General features: G+C 41.2%; 1 protein-coding gene across 1 annotated transcript; it reads right to left on the minus strand.

Moving 5' to 3' along the window:
• Positions 1–757: 757 nt before the first annotated feature.
• Positions 758–18525, minus strand: GATM (glycine amidinotransferase). The gene is made up of 9 exons (XM_072808256.1): positions 18365–18525; positions 16643–16861; positions 9333–9528; positions 7664–7854; positions 6510–6647; positions 6170–6334; positions 4630–4693; positions 3634–3750; positions 758–1790 (listed from the first exon to the last, which is right to left on the minus strand). The coding sequence occupies exons 1-9, from the start codon at positions 18431–18433 to the stop codon at positions 1678–1680; spliced, it is 1272 nt and encodes a 423-aa protein (XP_072664357.1). The 5' UTR covers positions 18434–18525; the 3' UTR covers positions 758–1677.
• Positions 18526–20161: the final 1636 nt, after the last annotated feature.

Below are 20161 nucleotides of genomic sequence, written 5' to 3' on the forward strand. Positions count from 1 at the left end.
GAATAGGTGGAGGGGTATGTAATAGAACTGCTGAACAGTATTCAGACCAGGGAATATATATCCTAAGTGTGCACCCATCCACACGATTCTGTGGACTTCTTGAGGATTCAGCCCGAGTATAGAACTGATAAGGTGTTCCTGTGGTGGGCAAAAAAGGACACCAGAATACAATGGAGCTTAAGGTATTGGCATGGACACGGCTAGAGACCTATGGCTCACTTCAAAGCAGGTCTTCCCCACCCTCCAACCCTCCAGATATCTCATGAGTCAAAACATTTAGCATCTTGAGAACAGAGACTCTCTTTGTTTTCTGGGGCCTAGGATTAGTCTCTTAGATTCAGAAAACATTCAGATATTTTTTAATGAATTAATGTACCTAATAAAATTTTGGGGCACCTGGGTGGCTCAGTCAGTTAGGGATCTGACTCCTGCTTTCAGCTCAGGTCATGATCTCAGGGTCGTGGGATCAAGCCCTAAATTGGCTCTGTGCTCTGTGTGGAGTCTGCTTAAGGATTCTTGTTCTCCCTCTTTCTCTGCCCCTCCTCAACGTGCTCTCTCTAAAATAAATAAATCTTTAAAAAAACACAACTAATAAAACCTGACTCTGCTAAACATTTCTGAATACAAGTATTGGGTTTAAATTATTTAGTAGGGATGAATATATTATTTCAGATCATTAGAATTCTGTCCCTAGAGCTACATTCTAGTAATTTACTTATGCTTAAAATAATAAGACTGATGACAAACTCTAACGAAATCCATTCTGTAACATAAAAGTTTATTAGAATAAAAATACACATACAATCCAACATTAAAATTATTTCATGTTGCATATAGGTTTTACCTCCATTAGTTTTTTTTTAAATGCTTTTAAGGTCTGTGCTTTAAATAATTTGCACATCTGTAAACCAAGCTGAGATTATCAAAGATGCAATATATCCATTAGATACTGGACATCAAACTTTAGGCTCAGAATTGAGTTATAACCTATTGCACTAAGTATTTTTGTAAAATTTGGACAGAGAAAAAAGATTAAATCACTTGAAATGAGGTAAGTTGTATGAAAAGGTTTTTAGTAGCAAATATCACCAATGTTGAAATAGGAATATTAAAAACATTTATGGAAAATTCACTTAAAATGTTTGCATAGTCTAGGTTATTTTTTAAAGATGAGAAATTAAAATTTTAAATTCCTCATTAGAAAAAGAGACAATTATCTGGTTCTTTTCAAATCTGTGTACATTTTAAATCTTTCTCTCATTTAGAAAAGAGAAGTGATAGAAACATTCACAAGTCTAGAAAAAAAGGAAAAAATAATGAAGATTAGGACCAACATTTCAAGCTGCCTTTTGGAAAGAAAATTAACAACAGAGGTAGACGGTTAAATATTAGTGGCCAAGTTACTCAAACGACTAATTTTTGTTGCTTCATATTTACCAAATGTTTACACTTGAAGCCAAAGAGTAAATAAATTTAGGAGTAGAGAGTATGACCTAGCACAAGTTATTTCCTTATATCAAAGAAAAGTAATAAAAATAAACCAGGCTTAAGACCCCTGTTAAATATATGATTGTTTAAAGCACTACAGTTCATGCACTTTTTCAAGTGAGAGAATGAACCTTCTCCCTAAGCTTCCTAGATTTATTGGAGCCCAAGCCACCAGCCACCCAGGCCCCCTCAGTCAAAATAGGACTGCAGGGTGCCCCGGCGCCGGACATCACAGGTCCAGCAGTGGAAGCCTCCTCCCAGGGAATTGGCATTACGGATGTTAACCTTGATGGTACTGATACCTGCATCAAAAGAGAGACATGTGTCTGTTAGATGGACTCCCGTGAAGATTTCCTGTAGGAAGTAAGCCAAAAGATGGGTAGGAATCCTGTGTCTCTATTCTCAAGTCTACCTGAACCCCAAACAGTCTTTCAACCATATTGTCACCAATTCTATTTCATCTAACCTATTCCACTGCTGATATAAAATCTTCACCAGAAAGTCAGCAGAGACTGTGAAGTCTGTTTTGTTCTACTGACAATTCACAAGTCCATGAGTTGAATGAGTAGATGTATCTGACAAGATTAACTTTACCACCTTAAGAAAACAGTGGAACTGAACTCATATTTTAATATGCTGGGTTGTAGAATCCTACAGGTACCAAATATATTCAGGCAATTAGTTTAATCTGGCACTATTTTACTGATGTGGTTGTGCTGATGTGCACGGCCCAGTCAACCAGTGGTATTTAGAAAAAAATCTGTTGTGTTCAGCATAAGGGGATTTTAAAAAGGAAATCTATTCTCCTCCCTCAAGGAACTTATTATTTTGAGGGGAAAGATAGCTATAGAGTCACTAAAGAGTCTACTGGGGTAGTCAGGGAAGGAGGCAGCAGGAGCCATCAGAAAAGGCTTTTCTAGAAAATGAGACTGAGCAGGGCTTTGGGAAGTAAGAACAGGGCTTGGAAGGGGTAAGGAGTGGGCTTGGGATAAGGCGTAGACTTTTAAACACAAGTATGCTTCTTGGTAGACAGACATATCTATATTATTCAGATGGCTAGAGACATTTTAATCCTGAATTGGAGAGGTTCTAGTTGCTTGATAAAGTTTGCTTTAACAAATTCCCTGGGTCTAAAATTATAAAATAATATTACAAATCATATATTTGGTTCTTAATAATATTTTAACTTGAGAAACAATAAAATATTAATGGACAAAGAAACTAAGCCCAAGCAGTTGGCTATTTAATGAAAGTCAGAAAAAATGGTGGCAGAGTATTAGAGGTCAAATCATTAAAGAGCTCAATCTAAAACTGACAGGACAATCCTTTTAACTGATACCACATTAAAGAGGGATGTGTTAAGGGGGCAAATAATTTCTTTAGTATACCTGAAATATAAGGCATGAATCAAAACATGACTCATTTTCAACAAGTATATACTGTCTGGCTTTCTTTGACACTTAGGATATACCAAGTATGTGAAGAGTGATAAACATTTTTCTATATGAGTTAGCCATATGAAAATCCTTTCTTTCAATACTTTTCTCAATAGTGTTAGAATATCTATTTTAAATTTTGAATATCAAGATGAGCAAATTCCCACCCAAGTAAAAACTAATTCTTAGTTCAAAGCTGAAGGATTTACTGACAGCCTCTACTGCTTTTCATGACTTTGTTCACTGTGCTTATCACACACATAAGTCATTTCTGTATCTGTACCCTTATAAGTCCTTTAAAATATGTAATGACAATGAAACTACTTTTAAAGGACCCTCAACAAGTCAATTTCTTATTTGGAGAAAGACTGAATAATCCATATGCCCATCTACAAAGGGGTAGTTCTTCATACGTGGCCACCGAGAGATTAGGTAAATCATAGAAGATTGACATTTATTGCTAAGGGAGTGTCTGAGGAGCCTGGAATACATCTCCAACCTTTGGGATTATGATTATTAAAAGTAAAAATATTGTGCATCTACAAAATAATAGCTTGGTACCTCTAAAAGGAACAGAAATTGAATTAGATAAACCATACATTAGACCTAGCAAGTAATTTCTTTTTTTTTTTTTCTAGCAGGTAATTTCTTTAGTTCTTCTGGTTTAACACTTTAATGCATGACACCATGTTTCATTTATTGTACATACCCAGTTTTTCAAACATCTTTTGAATTGGGACTTCATTGGCATCCACCATGACACGCTTTTCATCTAGCATTAAGACATTCATGGAAAGCCATTTGGATGACATCCAGAGTGGGTGATCTAAAAATAGCAACAACTGTTAAATCATGTCTACTCTCATTTATGTTTAAGCCTGGATTCCAAAGTGAAGAATGTTAAAGTGACACCTCTATTCTTTCAGTAGTTCACTTTCCCTGTGGATTTTATTTTATTTTTTTTAATTTTTATTTATTTATGATAGTCACACAGAGAGAGAGAGGCAGAGACACAGGCAGAGGGAGAAGCAAGCTCCATGCACCGGGAGCCCGACGTGGGATTCGATCCCGGGTCTCCAGGATCGCGCCCTGGGCCAAAGGCAGGCGCCAAACTGCTGCGCCACCCAGGGATCCCCTCCCTGTGGATTTTATTTTGATCTTTTTAATATATTTTTTTAATTTTTATTTATTTATGATAGTCACACACAGAGAGAGAGAGAGAGAGAGAGGAAGAGACATAGACAGAGGGAGAAGCAGGCTCCATGCACTGGGAGCCCGACGTGGGATTCGATCCCGGGTCTCCAGGATCGCGCCCTGGGCCAAAGGCAGGCGCCAAACCACTGCGCCACTCAGGGATCCCTTTATTTTGATCTTAAGACAGTTTATCTATGAATGTTATGACTCAATCTATGCACATTACACATTCGGATTTCACCTTGTTTTCTTTAAAAAGTCATTTCTTGCTTTGTGATATTGCTTTATACTGATTTTTCCCATCTTCACACTTTCATTGTCCATGGAAAGAGAGGTTGCAAACATAAGTCCCAGCCTTGTCCTTGTACCTATAGGCCCACATGCTAGTTTACTCCTTCCTGGGAAAACATTTTCTCTAAAGTACTAAAATTTGGGCTGCTATCTATAGATGAAAGATCTTCAATCACTGAAGTACTCATTTTATGCTATGGGTACATAATAGTAAACATACCATCTGGGATGACTGGTATTGGAGGAGTAACTATGGTCCATCCTGCTTTCTTGAAAAGATCAATCTTCAAGACAAAAACAAACAAACAAAAACAAAAAACAAACCCCAAAGACAAAGTTTAAATCTATACATGCTATTATTATCATTCTTAGTCTCTGGTAGCTCTTATGATTAATAATTCTTTTTGAGATGCTGACTTCTCAGCTGCCAAAATAAAGAAATTAAATTTCTAAACATTTGAAATGATTTTGTCTGAATCCTAATTATAAATGTACATAAAATCCCCATACTACCAGGTTAAAGTTTTAAAAAGTAACGGAAATGTTAAAGCTTTTAAAAATATTCTCATGCTTTATTTAGGTTTCAGAGGCCTTAAAATACAAGATACTTTCCTTGACAAATTCACATTAAAGAAAATGAAAATATTTCCTCACTATTTAGTTATAGGGAAACAAAAATATCACTGCATTAAACCCATAGTCCATCCACTTCATAGTCCATCATTTTGTATCTATACCACAACATAAAGATAGATATTAAGGATGGACTTCCCCAGGAACTATAATTGTCCTTAGGGACTTATTATAACCCAGCCATCCCTATGTTCACATACTCACTTAGTACATCAATAAATTATGTTAAAATGAAACATAAGTAAACTTGGTCATTGGGTATAAATATATGGGATAGAAATGAACATGATAAAATAGTCATTTTTAAAAATGACTTCACCCACTGTGAAGGTATTTATTTATTTATCTATTTATTTATTTATCTTATCTTATTTTTTTTTTTTTTTGAGTGGAAAGGTCTGTTTTTAATGAATATCTTTAAAAGCCTTTGCAACAGCAGACACGGCCCAAGGAGGCTTGGAACCACACACTGATGATGACAAAGGGCTCCCTTGCTTCCAGGAGACCCCTAAGGCTGGATTCTTTCTGGTCTCTCTCAGCAGCTGAGCTGTACTGCAGCCTACCAAATAACACAAAATCACTCACCACCCAACTGGAAGTAGGAGGGAGCGAGCAGAAGTAGGAGGCTGCAGGTGATAGGGATAGACCAGCTGCAGTGCAGTGGCTCTGCTCCTCCCTGCAGGGTGGGGGTGGCCAAAGGGGTCCTGACACACTGGAGAGGGAGGAAGATACCCACTACCCAATGGCATCACCCAGCCATGCAGGGATCATTCTATTTGCAATTCAGTTGCTGTGGAGTCTTGGCTGCAAGTTATGGGTTAATATACTCTGTTCGATAAAAACACACACAGACACACAAACTTGAAGCTTTTGAAAGCAGCAAGCAGCAAAGTCAAAGTCTGATGACACTACACTAATTATCATGGCTTCAAGGTACATTTGTGAGTGCTGGACATTTTGTAGTAAATCCACCATAAGCAATCCAATGTTTGATTATCATAATGTTGAGCACTGCTGAATTTGTAATTTATAACCATTAGGAAATATGGAAGTGCTTAAAATAAAAGTGATAATTATTTAAGTTACTAGACTCTATTGCTTTTCCAGAGTCTTAAAAACTCCCTTACCTGATGACACGGTCGGTCAGGGTTGGAAAGCACAAGACCAGGTCCAATGATATTGAAGGTGGCATCAATATGCATTGGATTGGGATCTTTAAAGGAGATGATATGCACTCTGTAGTCTGGAGCAAGATGCCTACGCATCCATTCAATGCCCAGATAGTTTGTAACCTGAAAATGAAAGGATGATAATAATTCTATAAAGATTTGGTTCTATGTTTAGATAACTAAAAATATTTAGGATGAAAATATTTTCAAAAACTAAATAAATACAATTTATAAGTAAATAATACAATAATAAAATATAATAATAAAGCATGGAATTTAAGAGGCAGCTTTTATTGACCTGGCTCCTCTGTGCAAAAATATCTCTTCCAGCTCTAATGAAGTCAGCAGCATCAAAGCATGGCTCAAACTCAGTCGTCACAAATTTTCCCTGAGCAGCCAATTTGTGTCTGTCTTCTACAGAATGGATAGGGTAATTCTAAATGGAACAAGAATGAATACATATCATACATTGGTTCATAAGAAAATTATCTATGGGGCATTAATTACTAAGAAAATTAATTCAACATCATAATTTCCCAAAATAGTACTACCCTGTTTTAGACAAAAACATGTATGGGGGAAGATGTAGGCCCATGCTAACTATGAGACTGACTCAGGACCTTCGTAGGCCCATGCTAACTAAATCAAAATAAGGTGACAACAAAAACCAAAAACCAAAAACTAGGCATGACACCAATTTCTTAATACTTAGTAGCAAAGGTACAGAGGTAGTAATGATTCTGAAAATATTCCATGACCCATACACTGATTTATGTAGCTACTTAGAGTACTGAAAGTCATCAGAATGAAGTCATTCTGTTCTTTTAGAAAAGGAATTTGGCCCTGACCATAAAATGAAATGCCATGCATCCCCCGCCAGATTTGATTTGGTGTGGTGGAATGAATTCATTACTTATTTCTGTCTTTAAACTCTTAAGAAGAAATTTTGATCTTTTGATTCTTCTTATAAATGATCAAATAATAAGTGACCTAACAAAGGACATATACTTTCTTTTATTGTGAATTTGGCCTGTAGACCAGATTGCTTCTCTAGAAGAAAAGAATGGGGTTCAGTTTAGTCACTTTTCTGTTTCTACCAATGAATAGCTGTGTGCCTTTAGGCAAGTCTTCCTCTTTATAAGGGAATGATTGATGCTACTCCCTCAGAGGGTTTTGTGGATAATAAACAGGACTGTTGATGTATAAAAGCCTTTAGCTCAAGACCTAGCACACGGTAAGCACCAGATAAGTGTTAGCTATCACTACTGTAACTCTTATTATCACAATATCATTTACTCTTCGTTTCATCATAAAACAACCATTTTTTTAATGTAGGTGGTGCTCTCAGTTTCTCATATGCATACTAAATACAAGGTATCAGAGAATCTCTATCTCATTCTCTAGATTATTGAGAAGAGTTACTAATAAGCTCATCTACAATTAGGGTCTTACCTGGTCATAAAGCTTGTCACCCATTGTTGGCTTAGGAGCTGTTGTCCACTTGGCGCCACGATGGAAGTAGTCTTTGATAATTGACCGGTATGCACGGTACTCAAAGAAGCGGGCGCGCCATGCCATGGGAGCCTCAATGATCTCATTTCCCACAACTATCAGAATGTCTCGAGGCATCGCACCATATAAACCTATCAGACCAAAAGGTTCCACAAAAATCTCAGTAATGCTAATTTCCAAGACAGAAAAGTCTATAGAATAAGATCCCAGTTTTTCTGGTTAAAAAAATTACACAAAAATTTCCACAAAAATCTCAGTAATGCTAATTTCCAAGACAGAAAAGTCTATAGAATAAGATCCCAGTTTTTCTGGTTAAAAAAATTACAGAAAACCTATAGGAATGTGTATGTATAGACTTAAATGCAAATGGAAAAAAATGGATACATACTAGATTGTTAGCATGATTATTCTGTATGTGTATGGCAAAGCTAGAAAAGAAAGAAAAGAATAGGGGATCCCTGGGTGGCTCAGCGGTTTGGCGCCTGCCTTCGGCTCAGGGAGTGATCCTGGATCATGTCCCGCATGGGGCTCCCTGCATGAAGCCTGCTTCTCCCTCTGCCTGTGTCTCTGCCTCTCTTTCTCTCTGTGTCTCTCATGAATAAATAAATAAAATCTTTCAAAGAAAAAAAAGAAAAAATAATAGAGAAAGAGAGAGAAAGAAAGGGAGAGAGGGAAAGAGAAGGGGAAAGGAAGAAAAGAAATGAAGCCCTACGGACCTTGTTCAAAGAGATCTAGAACCACCAAGTTTTCACATTTTGTAAGCTCCTTTCTTGCTATACAGAAATGGAATTATTCAGGGAATATCAGTACCACAAGATAAAAATTGGGCCAATGATCATTTCTAGAACTCTAAATTAGAACACTGACCTCAGGCACAAGAACAATCTTGTAGCAATATCAGTTAAAACTAAAATGGGAATGTTTCTGTTCCTCTCTTCTATACTTGAGGAAAACTCATGGAATCCACTGTTTTATAAATAAAATCTTAAAAAAAAAAGATATGGACACCTTAATCATATCAAAAAGAACCCATCTGGGGCAGCCCGGGTGGCTCAGCCATTTAGCGCCGCCCGCCTTCAGCCCAGGGTGTGGTCCTGGAGTCTGGGGATTGAGTCTCACATCAGGCTCCCTTCATGGAGCCTGCTTTTCCCTCTGCCTGTGTCTCTGCCTCTCTCTGTGTCTCTCATGAATAAATAAATAAAAAATCTTAAAGAAAAAAAAAAAAAGAACCAATCTGTTCCTAAGTAATCTCTAAAGTTTTGAAGGATTATTAAAATAAAGGAATCCCTGAGAAATTATCTGAGCTTTCTCCTTACACATTAAGAAAGAAAAATTAAGGGGCGCCTGGGTGGCTCAGTGGTTAAGCGTCTGCCTTTGGCTCAGGTCATGATTCCGGGGTCCTGGGATTGAGTCCTGCATCAGGCTTCCCACAGGGAGTCTGCTTCTCCCTCTGCCTGTGTCTCTGCCTCTCTGTGTCTCTCATGAAGAAACAAAAAGGAAGGAAGGAAGGAAGGAAGGAAGGAAGGAAGGAAGGAAGGAAGGAAGGAAGGAAGGAAGGAAGGAAGGAAACATTAAGACACTAGCAGTTTAGGTATACAACATCACTTACCCGTAGACTCAAAATCAGGAGTTTTATACTTCAAAGACCAGTCGATGGGGTCAGGCCTCCTCACTGTCACTCCTTCTGTTTTTAAAATATTGCACATCTCTTCAATTTCAGCAACAGCCTTTTTCAAATGATCTTTGGGAAAATAGTGGCCTCCGTGCTTCTGGTAAAATGGCCAGTACTTTTCATATGTGTTGGCCTAAAAGCAGGAGAAAATAGGCAGAATATTTAATTGGAGAAAAATGCAATTCCTGATAAGGTCATAGGCAATGAACAATGATTTGTGTAATTTAATAGAAATGAGACTAAGACCATGTCTTGTCTAGTGTTGATCCCTAGCACACAGCATACTGCCTGTCCGGGCAGACACTCAATATTTGCTGAATGAAGAATTCTAAATTTTCTTGATATTTTGAGACCTTTTGCCCCTGTTGCCTGAGATCTCATGCCCTGCCGTTCACAGCATGTCTGCCCTCAGATGAGCTTGACGTCTTCTTGGACCGGTTTTTACAAGCTTCATAGACAAAACAGGACATAGGTATTCTGTTAGACAGTCTCAATGAAATCAAATAACAGAACAAACAAAATAGCATAAGAGGATAAGAGCACATCTGTTACTTAGATCAAACCATGCATCCCAGAATTCTGTCTAGAAAACAGCACTGCAAAGTACTCTGTAGGAAAATAGGACACTGCCCCCTTAAAATTAGGGACATAGTCTCAAACATTCTTTGTTGCTCTTAAAAACCATTATTGATTCTCTCATTCAATAGAATTAGCACTTGGCAAAATTGTGCAGCAGTGCAAGCCTGCCTTTTAGACTTTCTATCCTTCCCTGCAGACATGCCTCCCCTCCCCAGTGTTTCCAAGTTTTCATACTGCTTCAAATCCTTTTATCTTAGAAGAAAGTGATCTGGTGCTGAGTGAAGTAAGTCAGTCGGAGAAGGACAAACATTATATGTTCTCATTCATTTGGGGAATATAAATAATAGTGAAAGGGAATATAAGGGAAGGGAGAAGAAATGGGTGGGAAATATCAGAAAGGGAGACAGAACGTAAAGACTGCTAACTCTGGGAAACGAACTAGGGGTGGTAGAAGGGGAGGAGGGCGGGGGGTGGGAGTGAATGGGTGACGGGCACTGGGGGTTATTCTGTATGTTAGTAAATTGAACACCAATAAAAAATAAATTAAAAAAGAAAAAAAGAAAAAAAAAGAAAGTGATCTGGTAAGTGAATTCATGCAATTTTGGCAGTTGAAAAAAAGCTTAACATTTAGGAAGTGTCCAAAGGTCATATGCATTTTAAAAGACAACTGAACCAGTTAAATGCTTTAAAAAGGCTCAATTTGCTAAAAAAGACTGTTGAATTAGGGCAGGCATAACAACTGTAAAATACTGGTTTGCAAAAATAAAAAAATGTAGAAGGATTCTTCCTTCTGATTGTTTTGCATATGCCTAAGTTCTCAATTTAAAGAAATACACTGGGAAATGTAGATGATGTATATGGATATAATTTATCAAGATAGATGAGGTATAGAATTCCAATCAGAAGATCTGAATGCTAAGAAAAAACCTTGGATTTTCAACAAAAAGACTGGCAGAGTGATATATATCTATATATTTTAAGTTTAAAAAACGTTTAAAGCGGGACGCTTGGGTGGCTCAGCAGTTGAGCATCTGCCTTCAGCCTAGGATGTGATCCTGGAGACCAGGGGTCGGGTCTGCATTGGGCTCTCTGCATGGAGCCTGCTTCTCCCTCTGCCTGTGTCTCTGCCTCTCTCTTTGTCTCTCATGAATGAATGAATAAAATCTTAAAAAAAAAAAAAGTTTAAAGTTAAAGATTTTATTTATTTATTCATGAGAGACACAGAGAGAAAGAGAGTCAGAGACACAGGCAGAGGGAGAAGCAGGCTCCATGCAGGGAGCCCAATGCGGGACCCGACCCCAGGTCTCCAGGATCATGCCCTGGGCCAAAGGCAGGCGCTAAACCGCTGAGCCACCCAGGGATCCCCTAAAGCAGGTATTTAAAAAAATACTGCTTTATATCATTGATTAACTGACTACCAGTTCTTATCATGTCAGGTTTCTACCACAAGTCAGACAATTTCAGGGTAGAAAGAAGGGAACTGGGTAATGAGATATAGTGTGTCTAGATGCCTAGCTCATTAATGTCAAAGACAATGTTTTTTTCCAGATTTTCTGTCTCTGCTTCCATTTCCACCTCAGTCTGATAAATATCAAACATATGGAGGCAGACCTGCCTCTTGTTAGCTCAGTACACAGGTTCACATCAGAAAAGCTGGAGCTGAGCCGGCTGGAAAAGGACTAAGAATCTGATAACTATGTCTTGATAAAGTTGAAAGTCTTCCAAACATGGAAGATGCCGGTGAGGGTATAAAACAGGGGTTGGCAGAGCACCTGGGATTGGTTTGCATCAGGCTCCCTACAGGGAGCCTGCTTCTCCCTCAGCCTATGTCTCTGTCTCTCTCTGTGTGTGTCTCTTACAGATAAACAAATTTTAAAAATCTTTAAAAATAAAAAAATAATAAAAAATTTTGGCAAACTAAAACCCATAGCCAATTTTTTTTTTTTTTTTTTTTTTTAGTAAATACAAGTTTTATGGAAACACAGACATATTCATTTACATATTGTCTGTAGTTGCTTTTGCACTACAGAGTTGAAAGCTGAGTGGCTGGGACAGAGACCAGTGGTCTGCAAAGTCTGAAATATTTATCTGGCCTTATACAGAAAAAGTTTGCTGATCCCTGTCTAAGTTATTAGTTAGTTGCTTTACTTTTGAAGATCTATAGGAAAACAACTAGCTCAATTTCTGGCCTGTGACAAATATTATCAGTATCAAATTATCAGTATTAATTGACTACTTTTTAAGATCAATCTACTCTTTTTAAGAACAAAAGCATTCCACTGTTTTTTACTCCTAGGAAGTCCGGCAGCAGCCACCAGGAGAGGATAATAATGACTCTTTATATTCCTCTCAGACACATCGTGGTACTACTCATCCATTCATCACTTTCTCCTTCTCATGCCAGGCACATCTCTTACAGTCCACTAAAGGACAAGAAGGCTTTGAAAATTAACACTGGGTTACAACAGATGCACAGCCATGTTGTCTTGCCAGACACATTCCAAAGTATTCTGTGTAACTATGCAGAATGAAGCTTGCTTTGGTAAATATGAACTAAACTTTCCTAGGGGAAGAAAAGCTATTTGAACAAGTGTGAGTTTTCTTGTGCAACCGATACTCTGTCTGGCGAAGGTTGAACAAAGTCCAAATGATCAAGGCACATTACATTTTCCAAGAGATAGTTGGAAATTATTTACACTTCCTTTGTAACTCTGCTAAATGAGTTAGCAATTATTTACCAAGTGTCTGCAAGATAAAAAAAAAAACAAAACACTATATTAAATGCTTAGCACATGATGTTTTTAATAACCTGTTGCAGAGATGTGGCTGCCCTCCTAAAAACTTTATAGTCTTTTAGGGCCTAAAATCTTTTGGGGGGGTGCCAAAGGAATTTTAAATACTATCTTTGGAAGGCTAAAAAATATCAATAGAAACTTCTTATTTATCCAGCTTCAAGCTTATAGTACATTAGCCTTGAATGACTTTGTATTTTATAAAAGGTCCTTTCTTAAAAGCTTTAAAGAGATAAAAGCAAAACAAAAAGCATACATTTGGTGGAAAGTATTCATTATGTTTTACAGAATAAAAAGCGACACAGCTTTTAAAAACTGTGCTTCCTAATAACTACATTCCTCACTCCCAGAAAATTTCTCTAGCATTTATATATTCCAGCAAATCTTATGCTCTAATTGCCTATAAGCAGTTTAATACATTATTTTATCTTTCACTGTTCCCAAGCTGATTAATACATCTGTATCATTTTTTTTCTATTAGTCAAGGCCTTACCTTGCAGGGGCCATGCGTGTTCTTTAACTTTCTCTCCCTCATTACCTAGTTTAGTATGTGGCATAAGGCAGAAATAACCAGACAAATGAATGAAATCAATACAGCTAATGCTAGTAGTATCTACAATCATTGCACTTCCAATGTATTTTTGTGATATAAAACTAGATCCATATGGCCAGTAATGAAGTTTGGTTTTATCCTTGGAAAAATTTAGCATGTAGCCTTTTACCTTCTTATTTAGTCTTGTTAGGTAGATAGTAGACCTCTTAATATCCTCACTTGAGGCCCAGAAATTGTAGGATCTCACACAAAGTCAAAGAGCTGATTAGCCAAGACTAGTATCAAACTTTTAAATCACATATATAATTCAGTCCTATTCTCCTAACTTCAGCCTGGTACACTTTTCACAAATGACAGAGAACTCGAAATCATATCTGAGAATCATGTCTGTTTCCATAAGATTGCATAGTATAAAAGTCAACACTTTTAGAGACAAGTAAAAGGATAAACCACTGCTTGAATGTGAAATTTAATTCCACCCTATTAAAATGGTTAAGGAATGGGACTTCTTTCCAAGAAAAAAACTTTAAAAAGATCATGCCTTTTTAAAACATGTGGATGATACATAAATTAATCTGTTCATCAAAGTGTCAAATATCAGAACCAGAGGCAGTTTCAGAACAATTAGAAGTTATTACTTTTTCTATTACCCTGCCTTCAAGTTCTAATTAAAGAGTCATTTTCTTCAAGAAGACTTCCTAACTATCCAGCATTTGGTCATTGCTTTTTCCTTTACTCTTCGGGCATTCAATTCAACTGCCAGTTAGTTGGCATAAAACACTTAGCTTTAGTCTTTCTTACTATATGAATATCTTATCTCTCTCTCTCTCTCTTTTTTGAAAAGGTTTTATTAATTTACTCATGAGAGATAACAGAGAGAGAAAGGCAGAGACATAGGCAGAGGGAAAAGCAGGCTCCATGCAGGGAGCCTGATGTGGGACTCGATCCTGGGACTCCAGGATCATGCCCTGGGCTGAAGGCAGACACTCAACCAACCACTGAGCCACCCAGATATCCCATATCTTATCTCTCTAAATAGAAAGCAAGTTCTTTTGTGCTGATACCCCTGGAGCTCTAGTACAAGGTAGCCAACATTTATGATGATGATGATAATGATGTAATGGAATTTATTTCCTTAATCCATGTTACAAATAAAAATGTAAATATTCAGGAAGAATTAAATTCCTTGAAAAAGTATTTGTAACCCCTTATTTAATGGAAACTCAGGCTGTATCTGCAATGAGGTTGGCACTCTCTTATGCAGGATACAACCCGAACATCAAACCACAGAGGCCCCTCCTTAGAAATATTACAGATAAAGAACATTAGGAGTTTTTAGAAGAGAGATATTACTTGTTGCCAGGGAAACCCTGGGAGGCTTTGCGGAAGGTACCATCAGGGCTCCGTGGTGGTAAGAGGGGTAGGTTTAAACTACAGACAAGAGAGGTACACGAATATAGGTGGAAGGGTCCTGAGTGGGAGCAAAGGCATAAGCATTGTTTGGGGAACAGTGAGTAATCTAGTTTGGCTGCTTATATGGTTATCCTATAAAGTCTGCTGAAAGTCAAGGCAAATACTAGAGTTGAGAGGTACCCAAATAGGAATGGACATCTGCTAACCTGCCATACTAACACACTTCTAAGATGAGCCAATGATTGAAATGGGGAGTCCTGGAAAGGCACACATGACCCAGATTGTGAATGATCTTGAATACCATGAGAACTTTATCTGAAGTAGTCGCAGGGGAGGGGACATGTAGAAGATTGGGAAATAGAGGAATGATAGGAGCAGGATGAGCAAGGTGATCCAATTTTGGTTTAAAAAAGCACTCTTGGGGGATTCTTGGGTGGCTCAGTGGCTTGGCGCCTGCCTTCGGCCCAGGGCATGATCCTGGAGTCCCGGGATCAAGTCCTACATCGGGCTTCCTACGTGGAGCCTGCTTCTCTCTTTTTTTTTTTTTTTTTTAAAGATTTATTTATTTATTCATTCAGAGAGAGAGCGAAGAGAGAGGCAGAGGCACAGGCAGAGGGAGAAGCAGGCTCCATGCAGGAAGCCCGATGTGGGGCTCAATCCCGGGTCTCCAGGATCACACCCCGGGCTGCAGGCGGCGCTAAACCGCTGCACCACCGGGGCTGCCCCTGGAGCCTGCTTCTCCCTCTGCCTGTGTCTCTGCCTCTCTCTCTCTCTCTGTGTCTCTCATGAATAAATATATAAAATCTTAAAAAAATAATAAAATAAAAAAGCACTCTTGGGGGCAGCCCGGGTAGCTCAGCAGTTTGGTGCTGCCTTCAGCCCAGGGCCTGATCCTGGAGACCAGGGATCGAGTCCCGCGTTGGGCTCCCTGCATGGAGCCTGCTTCTCCCTCTGCCTGTGTCTCTGCCTCTCTCGCTCTCTCTGTGTTTCTCATGAATAAATAAATAAAATATTTTTAAAAATAAAAATTAAAAAAATTTTTTTTTAAAAAAAGCACTCTCGGGATGCCTGGGTAGCTTAGTGGCTCAGTGTGTGATCCTGGGTCTGGGATCGAGTCCCCCATCATGCTCTTTGCAGGGACCCTGCTTCTCTCTCTGTCTATGTCTCTGCCTCTCTGTGTGTGTTTCTCATGAATAAATAAATAAAACCTTTTTTTTTTTTTTAAAGGACTCTCATAGAAGCTGGAAGGTGGTTCAGAGAGAAGAGCAAATGAGAGAGAACAATGGGGGCTTAGCAATAGCCCAGGCAGTGGATGAGATCCTGAGGTAAGGCAGCAGCAGAGGGATGGAGGCAAGACTGCCTTTGACAGAGGACTTGTTAGATCTTGGAGAATGGATATAGAGGATGTGACTGAAATCAAAGATGATTCCTTGATGTTTCAGCTGAAATAAACAGGAATGCCAAAATGATGTGCCAGGTTTGAGGTCCCACAGCAATACCCACCAAGGAGTTCAACATGTTGATCTGGAGAGAGATCTGAACCCTCATGGAGGTGGGAGCAGAAGCTGTGAGAAGAACTAAGAGAAAAGGGCCAAAGTGAAATTCTGCTGAACCCGAACATCACAGACAGTGAAGGAAGAGGTGAGGAATAGTGAAAGAACTAACATCCCCAGATAAGGTGCTAGAATCTGAGTTGTTTGGAGTAAGTTGTTGTAAAAAAGGAGTTGTTTGTGTAAATTAGTATAAAACACCACAGAGATTTCAAGTAAGACAATTAAAATCACCACTAGATTTCGGAGGTCTGGAGTGAGCTACAATGAAAGCAGTTATAGAGGAAAATGGGAGCAAAAGCCAGCCTACAGAAGGTGAGGAGTGAAACCCCGTCAGACCTGCAAATACCCTTGCTTTACCTTCACCTCCACAGTGAACGGTGGAACACAGGCGTTTTCTGCTCTGCCCACTATCACTTCCTCTAAGGGGTCCCATTCATTGTAAGAGGAGACAGGGCAGTCCTTGGGCAGAGGATCAGTGGCCTTATCGTCAGCTGCACAGGAATTCCGGGAGGAAGCAGTAGCTGCCTGGGTGCTCTGGAAAGTTCGCTGCACCCATCCTGTTAAGGTTCTTCCAAGCTTCCAAGAACAACAAAAAAAGATTATTTTACAGTCCTACAAAGTACTTGTGGGGAGGAGGAGGTACAGGTGGAGAGAAACCCAACATAACATAGACATTTACAATCCTTTAGAAGAATGTAAATCAAGATGTTAGTAAGTAAGTGGGTAGTGGGGCTATAGTTTTACCTTCTTGTTTTTTTATAAATTACCTTGTCTATATGTTCATTAGCTAGCTTGTTAAAGCTCCTCAGAAGATTTTGTCCCCAGTGACCACCTCCATTTATATCTCAGAATGGTTTTCTACAATCAAGTTTTAATCAAGCTTTAAGCAACCCTTCCATGGATGATGGATCATCCTGTTCCTAGAAAACCACAGAACGCTGCTCCATATCTCCCTGCCAAGTCCAGCTGGAGGAAGAAGCCTCCTTTCCTTTTCAGTATTAAAAGTCACCAAAAAAAAAAAAAAGTTACCAATATTAGACTTTTTTTCCCCAAATAAAAATGTAGATGCATATGTAAAGATTCTTATCTTTCAGAATAATCAGCTTCAAACTAAAAATTCTGCATTGCTAACACACACTTCACACTCTTTGGCACTCCAATTCTGAGAGTGACCAAGTGCCATCTGCTCCATTTTACAGATGGTCCATGGTATCCTGGCCAAGACAGGATTAACCCAAGTACAAATGTAAACAACAGAAAAGAGAACTAAGGACTTCAGAAAAGCCTTTTGAAAATCCAGGGTCTATAAAATCTACAACAGGGAGAGTCCCTCACTCACAGGGCAAACTTCAAACACCACCCACACCTCACACCCTACACCCTAGCCCCGCGCCCAATCTTCATCCTACTCTGTTAAATGCCTTGGGAAGGAGGCAGGAGCGGAGCCAGGGTAGGGACCAGAGCGAGAAGGCGAGTGACAGGTGTTCTGGAAGCAGTTGTGAGAGGGAGCCAGGCTGCCCGGCTATTCCTGTCCCAGGAGCCAGGGAGGGTCTGCACGCTATCTAGGCGAGCGGGAAGTGGGGCCCGGCACAAAGTGCGGGACGGCCTCAACTCGCTCCGACTCCTCTCTCGACTCAGGGCCCGTGTCACCCTTGGAGTGGGCCTGCTTGCTCCCTCGCCGTCTGACTCCCACTTTGCCTCCCCGCTCGCGCATCACACCCCACGCATTTCCCTGAAGGCTCCCCAACTCTATGCCCACCCCTGCATTGAATCCCAAGAATTCCATCCCTGAATTAAGAAGTGTCACTCGTCGCCCCACACCCTTCCCCCGGCCCGAGGCCTCCTGGAGCGAGTCGGGGTCGGGCCGGGAGGGCGGCGCCCCCTGCACCGACGGCGGGAGGCGCGGAGAGCGGCGGCGCCCACGGGGTGCGGCCCCACTGCACGGCCGCTCCCCCCGGGGTACCGCGGCGCCCGGGGCAGCCGGCAGAGGCTCCCGAAGCCGGGCTTCCCGGGGGGCAGAGGGGCTCTGTCGGGCACGCGGGCCGGGGAGGGCGAGGGAAGGCGAGGCGGCGCACGCACCCGAGAGCCGATGTAGTGCACCGCTTCGGCGCCGCGGCTCCCGCCGCGCAGACACCGCACCCGCAGCATCGCCCCGCGCCCGGCTTGTCCTCGAGCGGAATGTTCCCGGCGCTCCGCGGCGTCCGCCCGAGCCTCCCCGGAGCGCGTCGGCAGGCGTGTGGCGGTGCGCGGCCCCGGCCTTTTGTAGCCTGCCCCGCCCCGCCGCCTCCCGCGCGCCCCATTGGCTGCCGGGAGCAGGTGGCGCGGCCGGGGAGCGCGGGCTGGCGCGCCCGCCGCCCCGAGCTGGGGACCGCGAGCCGACTGCGGGGGTTAGCGCGTCCGCGCGCCCGCCGGCCTCTGCTGGCGAGCCCAGCCCGCGTGGGCCGAGGAGGCCGCCAGTGCGTCGGGTCGCGAGGAGGAGCGCGCGACTTGACCGAGTAACCTGACCAGGACGCTAAGCGCACTCTGTTGGACGACACAGGTGAAGCCTAAGTGCCCTCGCGGGTTGAAGTCGTCTGTATGCACGGACTCAGTCCCCTCGTTTTGCAATGAACGAAACCACGTAAAGCTTGGACGGCTTCTTAGGGCAACGCGAGGTTTGCGATCAGAGAAGCCTACGTCTGGAATTCAGCTTATCAGCTCCCCGGGGTGCTGCACTTTGCACCCACTAGCCTGGCAGGTGTTTGGGGGGATAACTAGACGTTTCAAATAGTCGTTGACCATGTGCTCCGGCTTGAGAATCTCGGCCATGCCATAGAGACACAGAAGTGGGCCAGAAATAAGGGAGGACTACAGACTCGTCTCCCCTTCCGTTCCATACATTTAAATTTTTGTTTCGGTTTGATTAGGATACATTTATTAGAAAAGGAGTTTCCCTAACGGTGCAAAAGGAGAGAACTCAGTTTAACCTTTAAGTACCTAGCAGGAGAGGAGACAGAGAGATTTGAGTATTTCGTTTTGTACCTACAAAAAATTTTTTTTCATGATACAAATGATAAATTATGTATGTACAGTAAATAAGTATCCATAGTCAACACAAGTTCAAAACCAGCCACCGGCCCCTGGGATTGAGAAAACGGCTGGGTGACACCCCCTCGCACACTGCCCATCAGGAGGGAGCGTGATGGCAGGTGTACTACACGCGTGGCAGCGGCCGGTGTCTTCGTGATCAGTGCAGCAGGCAACAGGGACAAGGCGCTGGGGACGCGCCTGTGCTGGGGAACCTGGTGGGGCGGTGGCGGGAGGGTGCTGGGGCCCGGGCGGCCCCGTGGCTGCAATGTTGGGGCCTCAAAGTCAAATCAGGAAGGGTTCTTGGCTGTTGCAGAAGAATCACTGACCAACTACCTACAAAATATGTAATTATTTTTAATGAGCTGTCTTTTTAATTCTGGTGTCTCAGACTTGTGTTCCAAAGTTTGCTGATAGAAGGCACCAGACAAGCAGGATGCCATGGTAAAAGGAGCCCTGGAGAGGGAATTGGGAAAACTGGGTGCTAGTCTTGACTCTATTATAGACTACTATGTGTCTTCTTGTGTCTCCTTATCCTCAAAGGAAGAACAGTTGCATTTATTGTCCCTAGCACACAGGGTCGTGGAGGGGCCAAAAGGAAAGATTGTACATGTGAAAGTAGGGTGGCACTAAGAGCTATATGAATATGAGGTAATATCTCACCAGCTCTAACAATAAGAAGGCCTCCAAATGTGATAATAGGGTGAAAGGAGTCAATAAATCCAGGACCATATCTTAGCTCTGCTACTAACTTGCTTTGTGACCTGGAATCAAAATCCTCCTCCTTTTTAGTGAAGGCATCACACTTCT

This window comes from Canis lupus, chromosome 32 (assembly GCF_048164855.1).
Source record: "Canis lupus baileyi chromosome 32, mCanLup2.hap1, whole genome shotgun sequence".
In the NCBI taxonomy this organism is placed as follows: Eukaryota; Metazoa; Chordata; class Mammalia; order Carnivora; family Canidae; genus Canis; species Canis lupus.

Coding starts and splice junctions, on each gene's coding strand:
- GATM (XM_072808256.1), bottom strand. CDS start 18,433: ATGCTGCGGGTGCGGTGTCTGCGCGGCGGGAGCCGCGGCGCCGAAGCG. Junction 16,862..18,364: donor TGCACTACATCGGCTCTCGG/GTGCGTGCGCCG, acceptor TGTTCTTGGAAG/CTTGGAAGAACCTTAACAGG. Junction 4,694..6,169: donor CTGACCGACCGTGTCATCAG/GTAAGGGAGTTT, acceptor TTTGTCTTGAAG/ATTGATCTTTTCAAGAAAGC.